Source organism: Penicillium hispanicum (assembly GCF_028827665.1).
Source record: "Penicillium hispanicum strain IBT 35686 chromosome Unknown utg000004l_segment0_segment0, whole genome shotgun sequence".
NCBI classification, from domain to species: domain Eukaryota; kingdom Fungi; phylum Ascomycota; class Eurotiomycetes; order Eurotiales; family Aspergillaceae; genus Penicillium; species Penicillium hispanicum.
In genome coordinates this window covers 2,830,642-2,841,893 of record NW_026623196.1, presented here as the reverse complement: position 1 = coordinate 2,841,893, position 11,252 = coordinate 2,830,642, and the positions used below count along the sequence as shown (strand labels likewise).

At 54.8% G+C, this 11,252-nt stretch overlaps 5 protein-coding genes across 5 annotated transcripts; 1 reads left to right on the top strand and 4 right to left on the bottom strand.

The window, feature by feature from the left end:
* Positions 1-122: 122 nt before the first annotated feature.
* N7459_004847 (ubiquitin-conjugating enzyme E2) lies at positions 123-965 on the bottom strand (the record flags this gene model as incomplete). The annotated part of the gene is made up of 1 exon (XM_056944031.1): positions 123-965. One exon carries the CDS (start codon positions 963-965, stop codon positions 123-125), a length of 843 nt encoding a protein of 280 aa, XP_056800914.1.
* Positions 966-1,375: 410 nt separating this feature from the next.
* On the bottom strand, positions 1,376-3,120 carry N7459_004846 (DHHC family palmitoyltransferase; the record flags this gene model as incomplete). The annotated part of the gene is made up of 2 exons (XM_056944030.1): positions 1,376-2,775; positions 2,922-3,120. The coding sequence occupies 2 exons, from the start codon at positions 3,118-3,120 to the stop codon at positions 1,376-1,378; spliced, it is 1,599 nt and encodes a 532-aa protein (XP_056800913.1).
* A 588-nt stretch (positions 3,121-3,708) lies between these two features.
* N7459_004845 (rhomboid family membrane protein) lies at positions 3,709-5,381 on the bottom strand (the record flags this gene model as incomplete). The annotated part of the gene is made up of 3 exons (XM_056944029.1): positions 3,709-3,765; positions 3,827-4,851; positions 4,922-5,381. 3 exons carry the CDS (start codon positions 5,379-5,381, stop codon positions 3,709-3,711), a joined length of 1,542 nt encoding a protein of 513 aa, XP_056800912.1.
* Positions 5,382-6,438: 1,057 nt separating this feature from the next.
* N7459_004844 (serine palmitoyltransferase small subunit family protein) lies at positions 6,439-6,894 on the bottom strand (the record flags this gene model as incomplete). The annotated part of the gene is made up of 1 exon (XM_056944028.1): positions 6,439-6,894. The coding sequence occupies one exon, from the start codon at positions 6,892-6,894 to the stop codon at positions 6,439-6,441; it is 456 nt and encodes a 151-aa protein (XP_056800911.1).
* An 803-nt stretch (positions 6,895-7,697) lies between these two features.
* Positions 7,698-9,950, top strand: N7459_004843 (uncharacterized protein; the record flags this gene model as incomplete). The annotated part of the gene is made up of 2 exons (XM_056944027.1): positions 7,698-8,771; positions 8,838-9,950. The coding sequence occupies 2 exons, from the start codon at positions 7,698-7,700 to the stop codon at positions 9,948-9,950; spliced, it is 2,187 nt and encodes a 728-aa protein (XP_056800910.1).
* Between the last annotated feature and the right edge of the window lie 1,302 nt (positions 9,951-11,252).

Below are 11,252 nucleotides of genomic sequence, written 5' to 3'. Positions count from 1 at the left end.
TTGTATGGTACCGCAATCTGCTCATGTGGCTAGATAACAAAAAGAAAGTCAACGCTGTCAACCCAATCTCTAGAACGCCGTGCTGTATCCAGCAATATAAGTCACCCAAGCTCCACCATTCATTAGAGATCATTGACCTCGGTCACCCGTCGCAATATCAACACAATCAGCGTAATAACGACGGCGATGATGGCCCGGTCCAGCCACGGGCTATTGTCCGGCGTAGTCGCTGTGGAAGGCGGCGTGGAACGAGACTGAACAGGCACAGCCGCAGCATTAACAACCGGCTGCGGTGATGCCTGCGCTGCCGCCGTCGTTGCAGGTATAGACGCAGGCGCAGGCGGACTCTGTACAGCCTCGCATCCCACCTCCTGATCCTCCCCCCCATCCCCATCACCCTCCTTCTCGCCCTCCCCCACGCCCCGAGTCCCCTCAAACCCTTCCACGTCAACTTCGACCCCCTTGTCCACGCAATCCCCCCACAACGCGTCCATAATCTCCGCATTCGACACCCCGCACTCCCGACAAACCCACGCCCCCGAAACACGCGCGAACTCGCGCCGCAGCGCCTCGCTCCCCTCCATCCCGCCGACCTGCCCTTTACTCTCGGAGCCCATGATCTCCGACCGGATCGCCAGCAGCGCCGTGCGCACGCCCCACGCCGGCTGCCATGTTTCCTCGTGGTGGCCTGAGATGCTCAGGCAGATCTCGCGGTTGACTTCGAAGCGGCCGGACGGCGTCAGGAAGCGGAAGGACGGCGGGCGCAGCGGGTAGGTGGGTGGGAAGGTGATGCGGCCGTGGTACAGGCCTCGCGCGTAGGGCGCGGGGCTGGGCGGGCCTGCGAGGGTGAAGTGCCAGTCGTGCAGGTTGCTGTCGGAGACCGGGGCGGCGGTGAAGTAAGGGCTGGGGTTTTTGTGGAGGTCGGTGGATTCTTTGAGGAGGCGTTTTGTGGAGGGGGAGGTCATTGTCGGGGGGTTTCTTTTTCTTTCTTTCTTTTCTGGCAGCCGGAGTTTCCGGTGGGATGTGGCGATCGGTGGAGGAGTGGTGGTGAGGTTGGAATGAGGTCAGGACGATGATTGTCGGAGGCGGAGGTGGAGCGGAGATTAGATTGGCTTTGGGCGAGTGTGGAGAGGACAAGGGGGAAGGTGCTTGGACGACAATAGATGGAAAATAGAGATGCAAGTGACACGTTTAATCAAACAGTATCTATCCGAGATTCGCCATGTACAACGAGAAATGCGTCTGCTAGTCATACAAAAAAAAATGCCAACTTGGCCTCTCGGGCCATCGCTTATCACCCGCCCGCCCCGAACGCCGATCCCGATGCGAAATCAATATATGGACATAGACCGGATGTAGACAGGAGGCGAGTGAACTAATCCCAGTCGCGCCATTCATCTGTCTCGCGTTCCCTTCCCGCGCGATTCGCAGCGTTGGCGTCCAGTAGCCCATTGCCCTCAGGCTCGTCCTCGAAGTCGCTGTCACCCGGCCGAGGACGCGGAGACCTGGGCGCGAGGGTCTGCATGGACACACTGGTCGGTGGGCGCTCGGGTGTATCCTGGTGCGCACGATTAGGACTCCAGCCAGGGTGGGCGGTGCCGGCACCGCCGATCCAGGCGTGGCTGTTGTCCATGTTTCGCTGGTAGAGGTCGCGGTAGTACTGTTGCTCGTCACTGGAATCCTGCTCGCGGCGAAGGCGAAGTTGCTCGCGCGCCTCCAGAAAGCGCGGACTAGGCTCCCAGCGCCAGCCATCGCCGGTGGTTGTGCAAACGGGAATTAGCCATAGGAGCGGTCGGTCGCCAAATAGATGCAGTAGGTTGCCTCGCCAGCCGAGATCAAAGGCACTGGGCATCTTCTCGCTGTCCTCCTCGTTGAGATACTCCTGGTAGCGTTCACGCTCCCGTTGTCGTTCCGCCTCAGCATAAGACCTCGAGAGTGCTTGCTGGGCCGGTGTGAGATGAGGCTGACTGTCCATGCCCAATCTAGGGCCCTGGCCAGGCTCGTGGGGTGCGGGAGAGAGTCGCTCCTCGCCCTCCTCGGCACGAGTGACACCCGGGATGGCATTGGCGTGCGCGTTGAGAATCTGATTACCGTAACCTTGAAGTCGGTGGGTCAAACCCTCCTGATTGTCTGTGCCGTGGCCGTTGGCCCCCGGTCCCTGCTCAAACCGTTGCCTATCCAGCGCCTTGCGGAGTGGCGAGACATATCGCGTCCTCTCCAGACATTCAATCGTCGTCGTACCGCGCACTGCCAGGCTGATATGCCACGCGGTAAAACCGGACAGGACCAGACCAATAATACCACCCAGAATAGCCAACAGGACTACGTTCACGGGGAGATAGGTGTCCATATACCGGGTGTCGTTCAGAATCTCAGTCCAGGTCCATACAGACGCGACGCCGAAGCACACCCAACAGAACAGCGAAGTATAGATGAGAAAGAGCAAGAATGCCTTGTAGTTGTACAACCCCACACAGGTCGCCAGCCAGGGACAGTGGTGGTCCATCTTCAGCACGCACCGCTTGCATGTTGAGCAGTGGTGCGCGCGGTCTGGCTTGGGGCACTGGCATTTCTTGCAGTATCGCGATCCGCCCGTCGAACTGACGGTGTAAGATGTGAACTCAGGGTACTCGGTGACGGGGAGAGCGCTATAGTTGTGGCGGTCGTTGCCACGACGGGTGGTCAAGGGCGAGCCCGGGTCGGTAAAGACGGCGACGGTATACGAGGCATTGAGGGCGCCGTACAGAGCGAGTCCGAGGATGGTGCTAGGGAGACCTAGCAAGACGCGATGAATAGATTAGTTACATCACTGCAATGTATCTCATCTCATATACGATTCTGCCTTGGAGACCGGTGTCTTGTTTCGCTTCATTGACCTGTCCCGCCATGCCAGGCAGCCAAGCTAGGAGTCTTGTACATACCAATCCATGGGCTCCTCGAATCCTTGAATCCAATACTCGCCTCGACATAAACTGCCCAGGTGGTAATCCCGTAGACAAAGGCAAGCGGAAAACAGCTCGCGGCAGCGCAGCAGTATCGCTCACAGCGGAGCGCCCAGGCGCGCGAGCGCCGCTTCGGCCAAGACGGCGAGGTCGGGGGAGACGAGGCCAGGGTGGCCATGACTGATGCTTGATCGCACAAATGAAGGGTGGGCGATGCGCATCTGGAGACGATGGTTTTCTCTGTTGCTGTTCTCGCTCGCTGTTTCAAGGACAGACCCGCACGGCCGAGGCCTCTTGGATCGAAAGGATGCCGGAGTAAGATGTGCACTGACTGCGTAAGCGGATCGCCCTGACTCAGCCACCATGCAGGCTGAGCCTGAGCCACTCTCCAGGGATTGTATTTTTAGGGTTCTCGTAGGGCAATAATGGCAATTTGGACGGGATGGTTGCAGGGAATACATATTCGAAAGGGGCGCTGTCCGGTGGATGCTGCTGCAATCGTATACAGCGGCTGTGCTACCAAAGTGTATGTAAATGACGGTAAAGCGCGCAAGTTTGTATACACGCGGTACACCAGTGCAATCATACAAGGGGAATAATGATGTTTTATCTGATTTGTTCAGATCTTTGCAATCTCATCTGAATCTCGTTTGTGTACATTGCACGCAGTAGCGCTCTATTTACAGTGTTTCGTGTCAGCCGACCAGTCCAGCCAGATAGACGCCATGAAGCTGGACGAAAGGGGAATGCGAGTATGACGGTCTAATTAACTGCTCTTCGAGGTCGTCTGCAGCGTGTCCTGGTTGCACCAGCCATTGACAGGCTAAGCGAGAGTCATCATGTTAGCAAGTCTTTGCGAAACCAAGTCAACAAGGTCAACTTACCAAGCAGCTCAGCCGGTAGCACCAGGAACAGTTAGAAGAGGGGTATTTGTAGAAATCGACGATCAACAAAATGAATCCAATAACCACCGCCACCAACGCTCCGGCGCGGACCAGCCACCAGAGCCACCACAGAGGCTTACGGCCTTTGAAGAAGCCCAGCGGACCCTTCTTGGCGTGGTCAGCTCCTCCGGGTGTGTTGTTTAATGTGTCCTTCCTGCCCTGGAAAAAGCTCATAAAGTTGGTTGTTTTTCGGTTTTCAGGGGTCCCTTGGCCGGCACCGCCGGACATGGCGACATATGGCTGGCGCGACAGGCCGATGCGCTCCCGCAGGGCGTTGGGCGAACGCATCAGACTCAGGCCGATGGCCAATCCCATGACGAATCCACCGATATGCGAGAAATTGTCCAAACCTGGCAGCAGGCCGAGCACAAATGTCACGGCTACACCGATGACCATGATGATCAGCTCCATCCACGGGTTTGACCGCTGAGGCCATTCATAAAACAGATCGAGCATTTGAAGAGCTAGGATGCCAAAGAGAGCACCCGAACAGCCGTCACTCGGTTCCAGTTGTGCGGCGTAATTCCCGCCAAGTACAAACCCGAAAATGCCGCTGGCGAAGTAGGTCAAGGTATATCGCCAGATACCGATCATTCGTTCCATATCCGCCCCAATGGTCATCTGTGCCATCATATTGAATCCAATGTGGATAAAACCACTGTGCAAAAAGATCGGTGTGATAAACCGCCACCACTGATTTGGCGCCGGGTTCTCATCGAGAGTGCCTCCCACGTGAGGATTAGGCACTCCGCCCATGCCACACGATTCTGAGAGGGTGCATGAGTACTCGGTCGAGGTGCTGTTTGGACAGGGCCAGGCGATGGTCTCGCTTGCATTTTGGACACCCGGGATGTTCTTCATACAGGGGTCGTATCGGGCGCCCAGGTAGATCTGAACATAAGCCGAAGGGCCGATCATAGGGTTGAACGAAGGCTTGGTCTCGATCGGTGATCCCGTCAACTGAGCTAGAAGGTTGAAAAGGCACGGTTAGTTGATCCGAGGCATCTCGGCCGAACAGATATGAGCGCAACTCACCAGCCTTGACCAACTCAACAATGAACACGATTACCTGAACGAGTGTCAAAGTGTAGGTCATCCACGCGGGCTTCTGCCGAAAGAAGCCCTGCTTTCGACGGCCTCCCCCGCGAGGGCGACGCCGGTCTTCGAGAGCCCCTGGTGAAGGAGGGTATTGTGTCTGCTGGTGCATCCAGTCCGGGTTATGTGTCTGCGCCTTCAAAGGAATGTTTTCCGCATATTGGTCACCATCTGTCACTCGCGCCGCGGCTGGATATCCATTTTCCGATGCTAGAGATTGTTGACTCTCGCGGTTGTGATAGGGGACGGAGGGGTCGTTGTGGTTGGCGGAGTTGTGGCCGTAGCCATGGCTATAGCCATAGCCAGGTGCATCGTAAGACTGATCGGGCCGGCCTCCTGCCACCTGATCATAGCTGGGGGGACTAGGGATATTGGAGTGGTAGTACTCGTTGGCAGCCATGCTGGGCGACCGAGGTTGCGTCGAACGATCGGGTCCCGGCAGGCGAAGTGTCGAAGTCGAGGAAATCGCAGGAGAAAGACCAAGTCTAACGAAGGAATAACTGCCCTAGAAGCGATTGGAAGGGCAATAAACAGAGAGTCAGGGAGAGAGAGTGTGGACTGAAAGAAACGGCGACGTCAAAATTGAAAGAGCGAGGCTCAGGCAGTCACATTACTCGGGGGGTTGAGTAAAGTTATTTTTGGGCCGATCAACACAGCCGCGCGGTGTGTCTTGCGTGTTCGCCCATTCGTCTCCCAACTGCCGCTTGCCAACTGGGCCTGTTGGAGAGCGCTAACGCAGAGTCTTCAAGTCCTATGATTCGTATGCCTTCTTGGCAACGGCATCTGTGGATTGCCTTCGTCACCAAAGCGGTCGTTGTGGCTGACGTATTCCCCAGCATCAGCGCCAAGCACGCGGTACCGACTTCGCGCCATCTACGCCTCCTGCACAACTCTAAATAGTATCTAGGGGCACGGTAAACAAACCTTGGACTGATCAAATAACCTACACAGACCAAGTGCCGTAGACATTTGACATTAGTTATTAGGATGGGTAACAATAAGATCCACGAGCGTATCCTCCTCTCTGCAGTCGGATCAATGGATATCTCCAGTGCTGCTGCGCTCCCAGGGTCGAGCGTAGGTTCGTGGTGCTCGTGTATCGTCGACCACCGAGTTTGAGACTCGGGCGGTGCGCGTCATGAAGGTCCACAGGGTGAGATCGTGTCCCCAGAACGAATGTGGTATGTCCTGTCCAGTTCCCCAAAAAGGAAAGAGAAGTGAAAGCGCCAAGTTGGGTGTGCGGTGCCCTCTACTGGGCGAAGACCCAACAAAGAAATCCAAAAGAATAAAAATGCGCAATGCAGCATGCAGCCCGCGGCGTGTGTTTATGCGATTTGGAAGGATCGATCTTCGATGTTCGAGCGAAGACTCCTTCCCCAAAGACATGAACGCCTCGGCAAGAACGACGGCGGTTCGGGTATCTGTACAAAGGGACTGTGCTCCCGGGATGCAACAGCTCATGGCGAGGCCAGCGCGTTCTCGGCAACCGCTGTGGGAGAGATGGGATTGCCGTGCTTGTCGAGGATGCCCAAGACCGCGCCCACTTCTTCACCACTGTGGCCCGTCAGCAGCCATACGAGGCGGCTGAGCTTCTGATAAAGTAAAGACGGGAAGTATAGCAACGACGCCCACAGCAGAAGCGTCAGAACGACGAAGACAAAGGTATTGGCGACACATTTCTCGCTGGGAGTCATCACGTAGAGACCGAAGGTGACCTCGTAGCGGTAGTACTCGAGACGAACGCGGTCGAAGAAACGTTGGAACGGGTTGCGGCTCTGATTCCGCAATGCGCCGGGCGTGCTGGAGTTCATGGACGAGGAATACTTGTTGATCAACTCATCCACCGCCGGCGACGCGTGAGAGATACGGGTGGAGGTGGTCGGTGTATAGAAGGATTGTATCTCGGTCGTCATGATGTTTGCGACTATCCTCGCCGATCGCGAAGAAAAGGCGGGGGGGAAATTCAAGATCCTGGGGTGCTCTGAATGTCTTTGTTTCTTTTTTTTGTCCCCGATACGGAAAAGGCCAGTGAGGAATGCCGCACAGGAGGAATCAGTCTCTCTGGGGAGAGAAGCGGGTTGAAATCTCCCCTGCGCTGAGAATTCCGGATGTAGGCGGATGTGCACAGGCCACCGGATCGGGGTGAGGCGACGGGAAGGCAGGAACTATAGCAGTATAGGGCGATCACGGATGAGAAATCTCGACCAGAGGTGAAAAGGGACGAGAATCGAGGCAAAAGGAAGACTGAGTGATGGAGGGACCTCGAGCGAGTGAGAAGAAAGGGGGACTGGCGCAGAAAGCAGCAAAAACAGGGAAAAGCATGAAAGTCGGAGTTTCGGCAAGGATTAGTCGGGGAATCCAGCCAAATCCAGTCTGAGAAGCCATGCCGATACTTGGCTTATTCAGACTTCGTACTTGCAGGATACTCCCACTCGAGCATCTGTCAAATAGCGATCGGCAGCCCCAAAAGATGGACTGCCTTGTTCCTAGTATACTCGAGCATGCATACACATGACATAAAAATCCACCTAGGCACATATGGATGACTAGCCTTCATCCTTATAGGGCTGAGCAGAATGAGGACGGACCGACGCGCCGGATCAGGCAAAACCATGGATAGTGCGAGTTCCATGCGATCGAAAGGGGGATTTCCGTCCAACGCGGACGTATGATTATTCCCTAGCTGATCGCATACCCCATAGTTCAATCGCATTCCATGCTAGGTCCGATTCTATCGTCTATTACTGTCTTCAACAATTTCGCTGGAACAGCCAACGGCCTTATAGGCGCATCCAATAGCCCGTATACTTCTGAGGACCCCGAGCACGGCTGCGGTGATGTCACCGGCCGCAGGATCCTTCCCCGCGCCCGTGGGAACACCTCTCTGAAGACAACTCTCCCCTCCTTACCTTTGACCTCCCTATCCACAACAATGGATCACGATGACCCTCTCGTTCAGGCCCTGCCGCCCGCCACCGACTATCTCACTTACCTCACCCTGCTCGAATACCAGTTGACCCCCAAACGCCTACCGCTGCTCCATCAGCTCCTGCAAGATGAGAAGCTCACCACCAACATCGGGTGGGACTTGGTCAAGCTGCTTCTGCCGATGCTCCCAGCATCCACTGAGTGTATGCACGATGTCGCTCGACTAGGCAACCCACGCGAGGTGATTCTCCGGGTGTCCGAAGCCCTGATGCAGCTCCAACCTGAGGAGGAGGACGACGACGACGAAGAATCCAACGATGCGACCAAGTCGCTTCCCGTGCATGTATTGCAATTCAACTGTCTTCTGGCCATGCTCTCGGTTCTTCATACCAGAATCCAAACCAAAGCCCCTAGTCGGTTCGTCGCTACCTCGCTGCAAGCGGCTCTGGAAGCCTACACAACGATGCCGAGCGACGAGACCACGCTGGCCTTCCTCGAATTTCTCCGTGATATTTCCCCCAGCAAGCGACCAGCCCCTCCGCCCCGAACCAATAGCGAGTCGAGTGTGCTGCGAGTGGCCCAAGCCTCCGCTCCAGACCCCGAGGCTGAGGTGGCATCGCCTTCCCCGTCCGCAGACAATGACAGAGCGTTGGTTCGGAAATTCATCCAATTTGCTCTCCTGGAGCTACTCAAGTCGTACCTCTTGAGCCTCTCCAGTCCGATGGACCCCGGGATGTCATGGACTGTGCGCATGCAAGAGCACTTGCACCCGAATCTGCGACTTCCATCGGAGTCACAGACGGATGCATATGCTATCACCAACGAACTCAAGGAGCGTGACATGATTATGGGCAAGATTGCAGTATGTTCTCACATACACACTCGACTAACATCACAAAGCTACAACTCTGACACGATTTGTTTACAGGCTCTATCACGGGATGTCGGTATAGAGAGCAATGAGCTCTTGTCGATCATATCTCGCTCACCAGCAAGCCAGCCAGCGCCTCTAGACTTTGAGGAGCCACCTCTTCTAGCAGACGAAATTCCACTAGAACGTCATGGCTCACTGCTTCTTCTCGCTGCTCGCTTTGCAGGGAAAACCCTCTTTGCGTCCGGCTATCCTATGCCGCCGTTACCGATCTTTCCAGATCTGGCTCAAATCTTTGCTTATTTCTTAGGGGAATACGATAGCCTCGACGAAGTCGCATTTGGACAACCGCAGGCCTTGTTAGACTCCCTGCTTGCTCTTACTGTCCACTCTATGCAACAGTCCATTCCAGTGCCATCTAGCGACGTTGAATTCAAGGATTTTGTCCTCCGATTGACGGCATGCACAGCGCGTCAAACCCACGGCATCGTCCGGCAAATCCCCGCAACTATTGTGCATAGCCACCCATCTCCTCTCATCCAATTCAAGCTCATCCGCACAATTCTGGAAGACAATCGGTTTGGATCCGCTCGGGACAGTGCGATTACGTGGCTGAAGGATGAGATCCTCGGCCCAACAACCGCAGCATCTGCAGCAATCTTCCACGACCCACTATACATCTGGTCTCTGCTTCCCACACTCTTCCAGCCTGTCAAGGATGCTGTCTCAAGCCCAAATATTGTCGACAGCTGGACACGTCTCACGCAAACACAAGGCCCACCCCTTCACTCCGCTTTAAACCTGTACTACCTTCTCCTTTCCAATCCATCATCTACCTCTGAATCTCCACTTCGGGATCAACTCCACCTAGAAAAGACCGTCGCTTTCTTCCGCAGCCAGGTCCTAGACCCGCTCCGAAAGTTACTTCGCTCTTTCGAGACCGATCTAACGGCCAAAGGCGGCGACGGTGTCATCGAGAAAGCCGTTGGCGAGGAGATGTGCCAGATTGGCAATGCTCGGTCCGTCGGGCTGCTTGGGCTCGCTCTGGATCAAATCGAAGAAATCATTAACGAAACGTTTGGAACTGACGAAGCTGACCTGAAAGGGTTCTCAGAAGGTGACGACGCCCGGCTAGCAGAGATCCGTAAAGAAACTGAAGGCTGGAACTAGCTGGATATATGTTGATAACTTATTGTGTATATTGGTCACGGCCCAGCGAAATATGCGTGTTGTTTCGCAAACTGTGGAGTTCTTCTCTCTTGACATGCCATTATGTTTCCAACATTCCATGGATGCCTCCAGCCAAACGAGTTTGCCTCCTGTGGGGTTCTCTAAGTATATAGTACTGTCAAGGTTGAATTTCTAGAATGTCAAACCGTCAGAAAGACACTACAAGAATACTGCAAACTACGAGCCCAGCGGAAGATATTGCGGGCAAATGCTGTATTCCCATCGACTGCCGCGACTAACTAGAAACAAAAATCCCGAAACCATCCATCCCACCGAACCAGACACCAAAACCAGAGGCAATCCACACCACGTTGTCCGAGAAAGACCACCAACCGTAGATGATGTTTTTGGTGATTTGGTACAATCCTTCCAAGTGCAGCCGAGAGGAAAGAAAAGTACAACATTGCCTGCCTTTCTAAGAACCCCTGCCCCCCCAGAATCGTCCACGAAGAAGTCGGCAGCAACAACACCTTTCTCCAACACCCGTGAATCCATCCCGATCTCGCCCGAAAAGTCATCCGTGCTCAACCCATCCTTGATACCGAGGTACGAAGACGGGTCAAACAGAAAAGACTAAAAGAGCAGAGAACAGAACAGAACCAGAATGGGAAATGGGAAAAAAAGGTATCAAGCCATTCCTGCCGGAAAGGAATGAACTGGACGGACAACAACATAAGCAAACCGTTGGTCGTGTTTGGAGAGGACTGCTGTTTTGAAGATGATTGAAGGCATTCTCGAGATTTCTGCGGTGAGGGTTGGAAGTGATTCAATGGTGCATTTTGGTGTCAGCCACGGCGTTGACCGAGGACCAGGTCATCGCGTCGTGGTGGTAGGCATGATGGCGGAGTCGGGGGCGTCCATGTAAAGGAATTTACATGATAACGCAGCCACCACCGGGGGCAGCTAGAGGAAGGGTTAGTATGAGGGATCCTCAACATCGCCATGGTCCAGGAACTTACCCTTGACGATAGCAGAGTTCTGGAACTGAGGAGCGGCCATTGCGACTGATGGAGTTGGTGCTTTGAGAAAGCGGAAAGATTGGATTTGGATAGTGATTGGAAGTGGTAAACGAAGCGGATGATGAGAAGAACAGCTCTTGTTGTCGGTAGAGGAGATGGCCTTTATACTTGATCGATCTAGATGGTCGGGTTGGTGAATCTCTCGGACTCGACGATAATTACTCCTAGCTGACAGCGGTATCGAGGCTGATGCACCTTGGAAGGCATGGTGGTGAAGGGCGTT